The 13919-nt window shown below is 30.3% G+C and overlaps 1 protein-coding gene across 1 annotated transcript in view; it reads left to right on the forward strand.

Moving 5' to 3' along the window:
• Positions 1-13919, forward strand: part of LOC127699994 (kinesin-like protein KIF16B) — a 42554-nt gene that overhangs the window by 14775 nt on the left and 13860 nt on the right. The window contains exons 13-29 of the mRNA XM_052203413.1: positions 175-272; positions 545-619; positions 1028-1081; positions 1971-2030; positions 3048-3167; positions 4237-4288; positions 5186-5323; positions 5817-5902; positions 6601-6686; positions 7477-7530; positions 8138-8270; positions 9105-9152; positions 9737-9829; positions 10106-10267; positions 10816-11627; positions 12093-12165; positions 12714-12859. Of these exons, the coding sequence (XP_052059373.1) occupies positions 175-272; positions 545-619; positions 1028-1081; positions 1971-2030; positions 3048-3167; positions 4237-4288; positions 5186-5323; positions 5817-5902; positions 6601-6686; positions 7477-7530; positions 8138-8270; positions 9105-9152; positions 9737-9829; positions 10106-10267; positions 10816-11627; positions 12093-12165; positions 12714-12859 (2290 nt within the window). The remainder of the gene's footprint in view (positions 1-174; positions 273-544; positions 620-1027; positions 1082-1970; positions 2031-3047; positions 3168-4236; positions 4289-5185; positions 5324-5816; positions 5903-6600; positions 6687-7476; positions 7531-8137; positions 8271-9104; positions 9153-9736; positions 9830-10105; positions 10268-10815; positions 11628-12092; positions 12166-12713; positions 12860-13919) is intronic.

Below are 13919 nucleotides of genomic sequence, written 5' to 3' on the forward strand. Positions count from 1 at the left end.
TAAAAGGTCTAATTATGGTTTATGTTAGTGTGGTAAACTCCATTGTCTGTATGGAAAGTATAAATCTCATTAGGAATGGAAAATGGATAGCGAAAAAAAAAAAGAATGTGATGACATGTCATAATCACAAATAGTTAAAAAAACTAATTTATTAATTAGAATCCTATTTTTTAGCTATATCTCCAGCAGATGTAAATTATGGTGAAACACTTAGAACCCTGAGATATGCCAACAGGGCCAAGAATATCATCAACAGACCTACTGTCAATGAGGTATTATCTTAGGACTTTTCTTAACACTGGTTTTATTCTAGCAACAGGTAGTGTCATTATTGTAATTGTTGTGAGGTAAAAATAATATGTAATACATTTTTAAATGCTTCAGACTTTGAAATTTTGATATCATCAAATATCAAGTGTTTGACTTTTGCTTATCTATTTATGCTTCATGAAGGTCCTTTGTATGATGCATTTGTGTAAGATAAGATTTACTGATTATGCTCAGAATTGAAAAGTGTTTCATCATTTCTTTGAAATTTTTTTAGGATCCAAATGTGAAATTAATCAGAGACTTAAGAGCTGAGATATCAAGATTGAAAGCACTACTTGGTGGAAGTTTGGTAAGTTGTTTCTCATGCAGAAGTTGTTATTATTTGTGTTAAATAATTTTAACAAAAAAAATGATGTAGTTTCTCAAATAAACATTATGATTTTTATAAAGTTTTCCATTTGAAAATTGACAAAACTTTGTTGTTAATCAATTCTTATAAGTGTACTTCAGCACAGGTTTACTGCATAAGATTTGTTTGCCTGATTGATTTTTGAATGAATTTTGGTAAAATCTCATACATGGACAGTTGCATATGAAAATGTATGCCACAACAAGCATTACTCCTGAAAAGTTGATTAGAAATGTGCTAAGCAATCTATGACAAATTTGTTCACACTTTTGAAATTTATGTTGAACAGTTCTAATTAATTATCCATTTTTTACTAGCTCTAAAACATTTTGCATCTTTCATTTACAGGATAATATTGTGACACCTAAAGTTCAAGAAAAACTTCATGAGAATGAAGCGAGGGTAAGCAATAACTTTTAAAAGCAGATTCAAAAATAAATATTCACCATCTTCTTATTCATCTCAGTCGTTTTATTGCAAACCAAATGAAACTTTTTCACTATTGTTCAATCTATTTAACTTTTGTCAGTTCTATTGTCCTATTCAATAAATACAATCTAAAGCTATTGTTCTCTGTGTAGTTTATTCACTGGGACCTTTAAATTTCTTCTAAGAGAAATCTATCACTCATTGATTAATTTACCTCAGTAAAAACATCATCTTCTAAATAGATGAAAATACATGTTTTAACTAAAAAAAATGCATGTGATGTTGTATTTATTCAATATCAAAAACATATTTTCAATCTGTTCAATATAAACACTGATTTAATCATATTTTCTACTTAATGTACTTTATGATAGATAGAGGGATTTTAAACCATTTTTAAAAACTGCTTAGAATATAGACAGGCATCACAACTTAATTAAATTTAATTAGCTAGCTGACAGAGGACTCAGTGTCTCATTGAGTAGTTATATCATAAAACAGGACAGTGTCATTTTCTTAAAGACCAGAGGTTAATTAACAGAGTGTGTTAACTACCTATGCTATATTTTTGTCAATCCTGTAAGCTGTTGCAATTGCAAAACATGCACATTTTGGTCAATGATATCGTAAGTTTGTTTGCATAGAAGCTTTTATCAAAAAAGACAAAAGGCATTAATTTTACAAGGATGATGGCAAAACTCTTTTAAAGTTGACAGATGTAAATACTCATAGGATGATTAAAAAAAGGTCCTGTATGATTTTTCCGTTGAACAGTGTATTTTCATAAAAAGCTGACAAGTTTATATTTGAAGGGAACATTTTTTAGTTTAATATAGTTGATAATGTTTTTTTCTTACTTCAGGTTAAAGTTCTAACAGAAGAATGGGCTGGCAAATGGAATGAGACAGGAACTATTTTAAAGGTAACCTTAGTATAATGTTCTTTTATTTCTTGATGCTAGCCTTGCCATTGTCAGGGTCCTGTAATCTTTCATAAATTAATTAATTCTCATCCATGGAACCATATATGCAAAAAAAAAATTGGTGAAATTGAATGAAATATTTGTTTCTACCAGAACAATTCAGTTATTTTTTGAAAATTTCACCTCACACATGATTAAAAAAAAAGTCTTTAAAAAAACTGGAACTTTTATCTCTTTGGCTATCTGAAACAAAAGGTTTCTACATAAAAGCTTCTGTTGTTTAATAATTACCATATTTTTTTGCTACAATTATCTACTGATCATTAAGGCATGATGTTAATAAATAAGATAAAGAGTTGAAACTTGGATTTTTAGCAACACCATATAAGAAAAATCTATGGATTTGAAATTGGAGATTTGATGATTTTTAGTCAAATTTAAGAATGTTTTCTACGATTTTATGTGCTTTCTATACAAATGTTCACCTATTTTTAAAGAATTTAGTCAGCAATATTTTTTTAAAAAATTTAAAGAGATTAAAGCATTATTTCCTTGATTTTCAGTTATAGTTCAAGGAGCCAAAGTTGTTTCCAAATTTTTTTCAAAATCAGTCATATAGCCCATTTACTGTAACCTGACTTTAAACACTATATTTGATGCACATATTCTAAATTAAAGAAATTTTGGGGGGGATAATTTTTGAGTCAGTCAATCTGACTATGCATATCCCTTTTAGTTCTGGAAAAGAGAGCTTCTAATACCTGCTTTAAATAAAACTATTGTAAAGAAATTGTTGACAACAAAATGTCCGTGTATGAATATGCTGCTTTTTGTGATAAGGTAAGATTAGCTAACACCCAGCGTTGGCAGTGCTTTGATATCTTATAGGTAGATGTACATGCTAATTTAAATAGGTTGACATGTATTGCTCTACGGAAGAAAGTTTGGATATTGTGTTTGATCCCTTATTTCTACATATGAATCAGTATTAATGATATAATGTATTTAATTATCTAGAATGATATGTTTGCTGTACGTAAGGAAGGTCTTGGTGTTGTGTTAGATTTCCAGCTCCCACATCTGATTGGTATAGATGATGATATTTGTAGCACTGGTATTATGTTATACCATATTAAGGTTTGTATACAAAAATACTGTCTACCACTTCTTGTATCATATTTCATATTTGCAAAATATTTTTATGCCCCCGCCGTAGTGGAGGGGGCATTAAATTTTACCCTTGTCCGTCTGTGCGTCTGTACATCCCAGAAGAGGTTTCTGTTCTCTAACTTTAGTTTGCCACAACCAAATGTTATGAAACTCATGCATAATGCTTATTACCACAAAACACAGATCAAGAATAAATTTTGATGGCGTCACTTTTACCGTTCTAGAGTTATGCCCCTGTACAAATGTAAAATTTGCTGAATTTTTCGTTTCCATTCTCTCACTTTAGTTTGCCTCAACCAAATGTTATGAATCTTATACACAATGCTTATTACCACAAAACACAGTTCAAGTTTGAATTTTGGTGGCGTCACTTTTACTGGTCTAGAGTTATGCCCCTTTACAAATGGAGAAATTGCTGAATTTTCCGTTTCCGTTCTCTCACTTTAGTTTGCCTCAACCAAATGTTATGAAACTTATGCACAACGCTTATTACCACAAAACACAGATCAAGTGTGAATTTTGGTGGCGTCACTTCTACTGTTCTAGAGTTATGCCCCTTTACAAATGAAAAAATGCTGAATTTTTCGTTTCCGTTCTCTTTCTTAAGTTTGCCTCAACCAAATGTTATGCAACTTATACACAATGCTTATTACCAAAAAACTCAGATCAAGTACAAATTTTGGTAGCGTCACTTTTACCGTTCTAGAGTTATGTCCCTTTATAACATTATATGCAAGCAGGGGCATCATCTGTGTCCCATTGACACATTCCCCATTTATTTTCTAATGCATATTTTTGTTCTCTCCAGTGATTGAACCTCAATGCGCCATTTGAGGTAATATTTCAGCTGTCGAGCAAGTTTATAAAAAATTCGCGAATCAACAGGTTGATATTTTGATTAATGAAAAAAATGCAATAAGATGAACCTCACAACAATTAAAACTTGCATTTATACCTTCAGTAGTATTATTTTTCCACAACATTAATGGCATTACAGTAAAAATAACAATTGCGGATATATATTGTCATGTTTCAGGAAGGGAAGACTACAGTAGGTAGACCAGATGCTGATGTTACACCTGATATAGGTATGGGTATTCACATTAATTTATAAATTGTTCACCAGTCACTTTATATTATCCCAGGAACTCATTATTGTTCAAGGCATAAAATACATTTGTAACATGAAAAATAATGCAGATTGTTAAGACAAAAGTTCAGAACATCATCAATTCATTCTTTTTGTCAAATGAACTATCCTTATTATTTTGCTTTTCCAATCATAAAAATGTAGGATGCTTAGTTTTTCAACAGTATGGAAAACGATTTCTTACAGATTATTCATCGTACATTGAAGGAAAAACACACTGTCTATATTTTATAAAGAATATATATATATATAACTCGTCTAAACATCAGCCCAACAATGTTAGATCTGTTAATTTGCTTTTGCATGTACACAGCCATGTATCACCATCATTGCTGGTGATCCGATGGATAAATCTGTTGTAGAGTTGTCACTGGTTCAGACATACTTATATATATATAAAATATATAAATATACATTAAAATATACTTTTTCACTATTTTGGTCTTTTGGAAAATGTTGTTTGTGCTGTATTTAGACCCCTTTACCAAGAAATTTGTTTTACATGCACACGTTTAAAATTTCGATTTTTATCCAACGCAATCATAGGTTTGAACGTTGTTTTCAATTTAGATTTGTTTATATATATATATATATAATATTTGTTACTAATTTCAGTGTGCATTCAGCATGTTTAAAAAAAAAATTATTAAGAATGCTTGACAAAAGATCAGGAAGTCAAATGCATCAAACTTTAGGGAGCATTAAAACCAAAAAGGCTTGACGGGTGACTAAATATGACTCAAATGTTCTTCTGTAAGTTTGAAGTAATGAATTGTATTGTTGTATTGCCATATTTAAAGAAATATTTCAGATATGACATACCTTGTTTTTATAGTACTAGCTGGTATTGAAATAGAAAAGGATCACTGTGTAATAGAATATGTCAATGGAGATGTCATTCTCTACCCTGGTACTGGTGCCCTGTGTGTTGTTAATGGAGTCACACAAACCAGTCCAACAACACTATCACAAGGTATTGTAAAATAGATTGAAAGTGAATTTGCATGGACATCTTGCCTTTCTATCATATTTTCTTTTTCTGTTAACATATTGCATTTTGAATACCCGTGCTTTAATCTTCAGCAATTGCTTCTTTATGAGTAGTATAATATATATCATGATGACCTTTCCCCTTTAATGCTTTACAGCGACACAATCCCCCAAAAAATATATGGAGAGAAATATACAGTCTTAAACAGTAGACAGGTGGCTATACAATATGGCAAGCTCTAAATTGCCCCAATGAGTAAATTAATTAGAAACTTTTGAGATCTGCCATCAATACAAAATACTCCAAATAACATAAAAAAGGTAATTACAAAAGATGACATAAGACAATTACTGATGAAGTTTTTGATTTTGGAGGGACACATGAATATGTTAGTTTTAAAAATGAATCTTCTGATTTAATCATATATATTTTTTAGAAGTTTAATGTAAAATTATACATTATCTCTTTTATTCAGGGGCAGTAATATTACTAGGAAGAACTAACATGTTTAGGTTTAACAACCCAGCAGAGGCTGCTAAGATGAAGAAAGATCTTAATAATGTATGTTACCCTTCTATATCATATACTGAATAACATTTTTTTGTAACTGGTTGATACAAATTTTTGTTTGTTTATATTTTAATGCTTTCAGATACAAAAATTAATTATTTAATTGTTTTTTGTAATCAATTACTTATGTGTTCATTTGACTGCTTTTAAATAGGTAGATTGTTATAAGTTCATGTATATTTTTAAGGATATTCGCTCCTGTTTTGAAATAACAAAACTTTTAATACACTGTTATAAATTGATAGTAAATAAATGACGGAACTTAAAAAGCAGAAAAAAATGAAAGGTCAGTGTCCTTGTTTTTGAGATATAATCAATTGAAAAGTTGACGGGAAATGGTTCTATCTAGATTTTTTATACATTTACCATTTGCATCTTTTTTTCTTTCAAAAACTATGAAAAAAATAACAAGGATTTCATAAGACTTTCAAAAATGGCTGTTTCAACTAGATGTAATTAAATTATGAGAAGAAAAAGTAGGGGTCAGCTGGCAATATTTTTATTGGCATTACATGGATAAAACTAGAGGATTCTGAAAATATCTGACAGAAAGTCAAAAACAAGAGTAGCGAACATCCTTAAGATACATATTATATGACAAAAATCCATAAAATATTTTATATAACCCTAAGACTAAAGCTTGAATTTGATAGCTACAATATAAAGGGGAAATACTGTATCTTTTTCAGTGTGGTTTAAGCATGTCACGGTCATCATTATTGAGCTATTCTATGACGGACCTATATACAGATAGTTTATCTCAATCAGGATACTGGTATGTTTTATGTCTAACATATTTTCATGACTATTTTCAGGTTTGAAATTTCTGCCCTTTGGGATTTCCATTGTTTAGTATTTTAACTGCATTTATCATATGTCAGTTGTTATAATTTGAAGATTGGCAGAATTGTTATTACTAAATGCAATCTGTCTTTTATTGGCATGTGTTTATTTTTTTTGTAATGAGATACTGTGGATTCATTTATTTTCGTGGGTACCAATTTTCGTGGATTAAGGAAAACTTACATGTTCGTGGATATTTAATTTCGTGGTTTTTGACAATGTCTGCGTACAAACCTATAGTAAATTTGCCATTCATTGAACTTTTAATTTCGTGGTTAACATATAACCACGAAATCCACGAAAATTGGTATCCAACGAATAATAATGAATCCACAGTATAGTGTTTAATAATGACAATAAGTCACATGATATACATACTTTTTATGCAACTTCCAGAAAGTCAACATGTTAGTTTGCACACAGTGCAACTGGAAATTGAAATAGAGATTAAAGGTCCCCAAGAATGAACCTAAAGATAGTTTGACTTTTTTATGGAAACAGGAACTTCATTGTCCATTAGAAAGCCAGTCATTAATTTTCAAAATCAAAGTCAGTAGTATTCTGTTATTTTATCATACATGAACTCCTGTGATCCTTAAGCCAGGGGATATGGATAACATTTATTGAATGTAATAAATTAATAACTGAATTCATCACATTAATCAGATGATTGATACAAATGACATTTTTACTATTTTACTTAATCTCCTCCTTTTATTTAGGTGGGATGACAATGAAAACAAGTTAGAAGAAGAGAGTATAGTAGATAATAACAGGTAGATTGTATAGTTCATTAATTTTTCAGATGAATATATCAATTTTCACTTATTATTAGGTCATATGCATTTTATAATAAAGTCAAACTTGCAATGCCATTTTTTCGAACACTTTGAAAAGAAATGTTGGATCAGATATTACACATTTAAAAACATAAAAGGTTTGCTATAAGTGCAATGAAAAAAAGGTATATTTGAAATCTAATATTTGATTTATAAGTTGGTTTTTTTTTATGATGCATGGTAGTTCCACTTTAGTGACACTATGACTTTCATATTATTTGAGTTCAAAATAGAATTATTCTTATATAGCATGCCATGATTTTTGAATTTATATGGATGTATTTGCTTAAATTTAACATTTCAATGGGTAAGAGAAAAACTTCACAAACCCCCAAGACTTATGGCTGCCATGTGTTTGTAATGAGTATAGTGTGAGCCTGATATGATGTCCTATGGACACATATTCTTGTTTTTATTCTACTCATGGCATGGTTGGAAGATGGGAACATGCAATATCTTTAAATTTCTGAGAAATGAACTTGTATCAAATAAATTTTGTAGAATACATTTAGCTGTAATAAATATGATTAACATGTATTGATAGGAATAAGTTAGACGATTTAGAACAAATGTACATAGATTCTGAAAGAGAAAGGGAAGTAATTATAGTTCAGTTAGAGGTGGAACTGGAAGAAAAGAGGAAGCAGTTGGATAAAATTGAACAAGACTTTGAACAGGTGAGTTGCTTGAAGTATGCCTTATTAAATAATATGACACTTATATGTGTTAACTCTTCAACAATTTGAATTTGGACCTTCAAATGTTTTTTTTTTTTAAACTTGGAAAACTTGATGACAAACAGTGTCATTACAGAAAATTAAATTCTCTAATTTTAGAAAAAAAAATCTTGCAAATTTCTTTTCCTTTCCCCATAAAAATGTCTGTAAAAATTCAAATCAATGTTTTTTTTACACATTATAGAAAACCTAATGTACCTGAAAAGTTGTTTAAGTTGTTTTATATATTAATGATTGAATTCAATTGAATTCTTTTTATGAATAAAAAAAAACATTTATATTACAATTGCAAAAATTTCAATAACGTTTTATGAAAAAATAGTGTGTAGCTGAATCTACAGCAAATCTGCCACCTAAAAATCCCTTAGTTTGAGGTATCACCATATAAAATAAGGAGATGTGGTATGACTGACTATAATACAACTATCCAACAGAGTCCAAATAATGTAGATGTTAGCAAATATAGGTCAGTGTATTGCCTTTAACAATGAGCAAAATCCATACTGTAAGTTAACATTCAAGGAATATTCAGTTTTCTGATTATTTGTTTCAAAATGTAACCAATTTGCATCTATCTCTGTTTCATTATTAAGCAATTGACATTTTCCTATATTATTATATATCTTTTAAGCTTATAATCTCACACTGTTAATAAATTGTACAAAAGTATAATCATTCATAGTATTTATTTTACAGTTTGTTGTTATGTAGTAAGTATATTATTATTTTATATGATAGTCATACTTATCTTCCGTATAAACTTGTTATTTTCAGCTAAGACAACAGATAGATGAACAGCCAAGTAACAGTCACAGGGAAAAGGTTAGTTTTGTTCTTGAAACAGGGTATTTTGAATACTGTGATTAAATTATTTTGGAGGGTACCTTTAAAAATTTACGACTTCTTTAAAAGCTTACCAATATTTTTATACCCCCGCTTTAAAAAAGTGGGGGTATACTGTTTTACCTCTGTCTGTCCGTCCATCCATCTGTCCATCTGTCAGTCCATCAGTCCGTCCTTCCGTCCGATGAATATTTTTCGTCACATCTTTCGCAGGAACTACATTACAAAGATTTCTGAAATTTAGTTTCAGGGTTTATATGAGTCAGCTATACCATGTGATGCGTTTTCAGATTCATAACTCAACAACTTCCTGTTTACCTTATACTTTTAGTGGGGCGGGGTACCAGTAGTGAGCAGTAGCTCACAGATTCACTTGTTTTTTTATTTTTTTTATTTCATACATCAGTACAATAAGCAAAACACAATCAATATAAGACCTTGGCTGTACAGTGTTTTTTTTATCAATATGACCTATCACCTTTTACATTTGAGAAACATCTTTCAGTTTGTTGTTATAGTCTGCAAGGAATTGGGAAAGATAAAAATTGTACTTAATATTGTAGATGTTCCAAATTGATGAAGAGCTAAGAGATCTTGAGACAAGAGAGAAAGATATAGATGAGGAAACAAGATTAGCAAAAGAACAACTTCAAATGGTAAGAGTTTTTAGATTCTAAAAAGTTAGTGTTCCACAACTTCTTTACATGTGCAACTTACAAGTCGAACAATGTAATTTTGTTGGTCCTCCTTATAGCAATGTTTCAAATCTCCAGACCGAATAACACAATTTTCTTTTGTATGTGTACAAAATAGGTTAATAAACAGAATTTTTGGCCATTAAGGAGGACACAAGTATATATATTTTTTGTCCATGAGGCAGGACACAAGTTTATTTATTTTTTGCCTTATATAACCATCTATGCTTTTATCAGGAAATAGAAGATTTGCAGCATGATTTTGAGGAAAAGAAGTCAAAGGTAAAAGATGAGGTGAAAGAATTGAACGAAAATCTACAGACCTTAGAAAAAACATACTCAGATAAAGTGAAACAAATAAAGGATAAAAGAGACACTGTTAAAACAGAACAGCAGCAGGTATGTGTTATTTCAGGAGAATTGTTTACAAAGTTTTTATTGCTGTTTCAGAATCTAAAGGATTATGTGTAATTACAGAGTTCGTATCCCAAAATGAAAATAATGGCACACCATTGGTTGAATTTTCATGGTTTACGATGTTGTAAGCCAATCACAAGGTTTTTGGTGTATGCTTTTGAAAATACTATCCAGAATATTTTACACAAATTCCTGTAAACCATTACAAATTTGAAGTCAAAATCTAAATTGACGAAATTGTAATTTGGTTTATAAATTCATATTGGTTTCAGGTTATGAATATTTAAGGTTATAATTTTGACACTGTAGATTTGATGTACAGCTTAAAAATGGTGTCTTTTACAATTCTCTCTATACATGTATTCTTATTGAAATAAAAAAGAAATATTGAACTAACATTGTCAAATTATTTTGCTTACATAATCCTGTCAGGATTGAAAAGTGAGAGAAAATGAGACCCATGGTATTTTCTTTTCATATTCAAAATGCGAACAAAATTCCTACTCATTGTATGATATTTTCATTTCTAGCTTTATTATCAAATTGAAACTGAAGAAGAAGAACTTGATGAACTTCAGAATAAGGTTCAGGAAAAAAGGGACTCTCTTGTCCATGATAATCCTCAACTTGCCCAACAACTTGAAGAGTTTGATAATGCAGAAAAAGAACTTAAATCAATACAAAAGGAGATAGAACTGACCTATAAAACAAAATGGAATCAAGAATTGGAACATGTAACACAAGAAAATTTAAAAGTTGAAGAGGCATGGAAAGATATTGAAGAAAATGAAGAAGTTGTTTCACATTTACTCAGCAGGGTGGACAAACTAAATGTAACAGAGAGAAAAAGTCTCGAAATAAAGCAAGCAAGTATTCAGGAAGCAAAAATATTATTGAAAGATGAAGAAAAAAGACTTTCTGAAAAAGAGAAAAATGTTTTAGAACAAGTAGAAAGAGAGATGGAAAAATGGGAAGAGGCAAAAAATACAGAAATGTCTAATTTGCTGAATAAGAGACAAAAAATGATTGAAAGTGGGGATGTAGAATTGACAAATTTACTTCAAGAAATGTCCGAAAAATCTGATAAAATACATAGTTATGAAAAAACATTGAAAAGCGTCAGAAAAACATTAGATGATGCCGATAGTGAGGAAGAAGAAACTAAATCTCAGTTTGAAGTCGCGGGAAAAGAAATAAAAAATGAGTTATCTACTCTTAGTAAAACTCTTTCATGTTTGGATGAGGAGGAAGATGTTGAAGTGAGTGATATGAAATCCATGTTACAGCAGATTGAAGACTACTGTAATACAGAGATACTTGGCATTCAGAAAGACAAAGACATGTAAGTTCATTTTATAGAGCAAACAATTCGGTAACAATCTGACTGAGGTAACTGCTGCTGTCTTAAACAAAACATGTGGTGATGAAAAATATAAAAAAATAAAAATTTATCAGAAACACACTGAATATTTTTGGCATTCCAAATTTTTGGTCTATAGCTTACCTGATGAAGGTTTACCAGAAACTTGTTGTGTGTAATGAAATCATAACATTTTTTTTTCTTATATATTTAATTTTATCTTAATTCTAGCAGTTTTTCAGCAAGCGGTAAGATGGGAAGGGCCATTTTATCCCACTGTATGGATGGCTTTGTTTGCCTAAAAGAAAGTAAAACATCAGTAACTGTTTTATTATTAAAGTGAAAGAATAAAAATTTGCAATTTTTGTGAAATACTAAATTGTCATCTTTATAATGCAAGTTTTAAATTTGTTTGATATTGTTTCAAAATGTTTTTTGCCTTTGTAGGATGAATAAGAAACATCAAGATCTTTGTCAGCTTGACGAAGTAGGAGTATCGGATAATGATCAGAAAATTCAGGTAAGTAAAATTATAAATAATTAAAAATTGTTAGATGTTACCATGTTTTTGCTGATTTTCATATCTACTGTAGTGTATTATCATACATGTGCCTATAACAACCTGCTCAGTTGCTTAGTAAAACTCTTTTTTTGACATTATTAGCCACTTCACAATGTGAGAGCAAATATGTTTCAAGCTTAATTCTGGTAGGACAAGCTAAATTGAAATTGTCTATTAGGGAGACAAAAATTGACCAGAATTAGATTATTGGGTTTTCTGCACATTGATATCATAAAATAACAACCAACACAAATCAAGCAACTTATTAAGCACTTTTTCTAAAGAGTAAAAGGAAATGTGGGTATATGTCAAAGAGACAGCAATCCCACAACACAATAAAACCAAATGACATGTACAGGTCAACATACTGTCTTCAACAATAGACAATTGTCTGTACAGTATTTCAAACTCTACATCACCCTGTATCTGAAAAAGTTGTGATTAGGATTTAAAGTTACATTGTAACTAGAGATTAATTGTCTTGCATTATGATCTATTTATTTTAGGAATTTGAAGAAATGAGAAGGTCTTATGAGATAACAAAGCAAGAATTGGATGAAATACAGAAAAAATATGATGAACAAAGAAACAGTGAACTTGATAAAATAGAATTTGAAAGACTAAAGCTTAAAGAATTAGAACATCAACAAAGGTATGTGAATATATATGTGAAAGGTAAATAAGATGGCATTAGGAATTCAGTCTGGCCTTTAAAAAAAGTGATGGAATGCCAGACATAGGGATGCTAATCTGAAGGTGCTAGCTGCTTTAACTATTTGTAAAAAAATTATTTCAGAAGGTAGAAGGTCTGGGCACATACTACCTAGTGTAGGACTTTCTTGAAATTCACTTTTGACAGCCTGATCTAATTGTAAAATAACAATTGAATACAAATTATTTCCCTTATTGAAAAGTATACTGGTGTAAATACTGGTTCGCTGCAGTGTAGAGTAACGGTGAGAAGCAAATAGAAAACAATTTGCATTTCCAGCTTTATAATTGAGTTTGATTTCCAGTATGTTGAAGACCATCAACAATTTCTTTATTTTATATAAACCAAATGTTATCTTTAAATAAACAGGGATAAAAAAACCTAAATTGTTGACTCTTTATTGAGCATCATTACTGTGATGCAGTTATACTCCTTGTCAAGGGAAATAACCTGCTTCAAATTATAATTTAAAAGTGCAATTCCTGATTCCAGAAAAGATTTCCTTTAAAGTATAATACAGATGTGTAGTATTACAAATTTCCACCTGTCATATGTTAATTGTCCTTGGTCTCATTTTCATAGTTCTGCATGTGTTTAAAAAAAATATGAATTTTCACCAATTATGAGTGATATGACAATTATATAATTAAATAAAGAAAGTATCCTTGCAGGGTCTTCATGTCTTTCAGAGAGGGTTCACCCGACCTCGACCTCATTTAATGGATCAGTGATCAATGTTTAGTCTTTGTGGTCAAGTCTGTTTCTCAGATTTTATAAGCAATAGGTCAACTTATTTGGTGTATGGAATGATTGCATGTCTGCTAGAAGGGTACAATGCATGGTTCATTGGTCAGCATTTAGATTTTGTAGTTCGGTCTTTTTCTCAGATACGATAAGCAACAGGTTAAATATTTTGGTGTATGGAATGAATATAAGGTGTACATGCATGTCTGTCTGGCAGGGTTCATGTGACATTGACCTCATCTATATGGATCTTTGA

This window comes from Mytilus californianus, unplaced genomic scaffold (assembly GCF_021869535.1).
Source record: "Mytilus californianus isolate M0D057914Y unplaced genomic scaffold, xbMytCali1.0.p SCAF_1, whole genome shotgun sequence".
Classification (NCBI taxonomy): domain Eukaryota; kingdom Metazoa; phylum Mollusca; class Bivalvia; order Mytilida; family Mytilidae; genus Mytilus; species Mytilus californianus.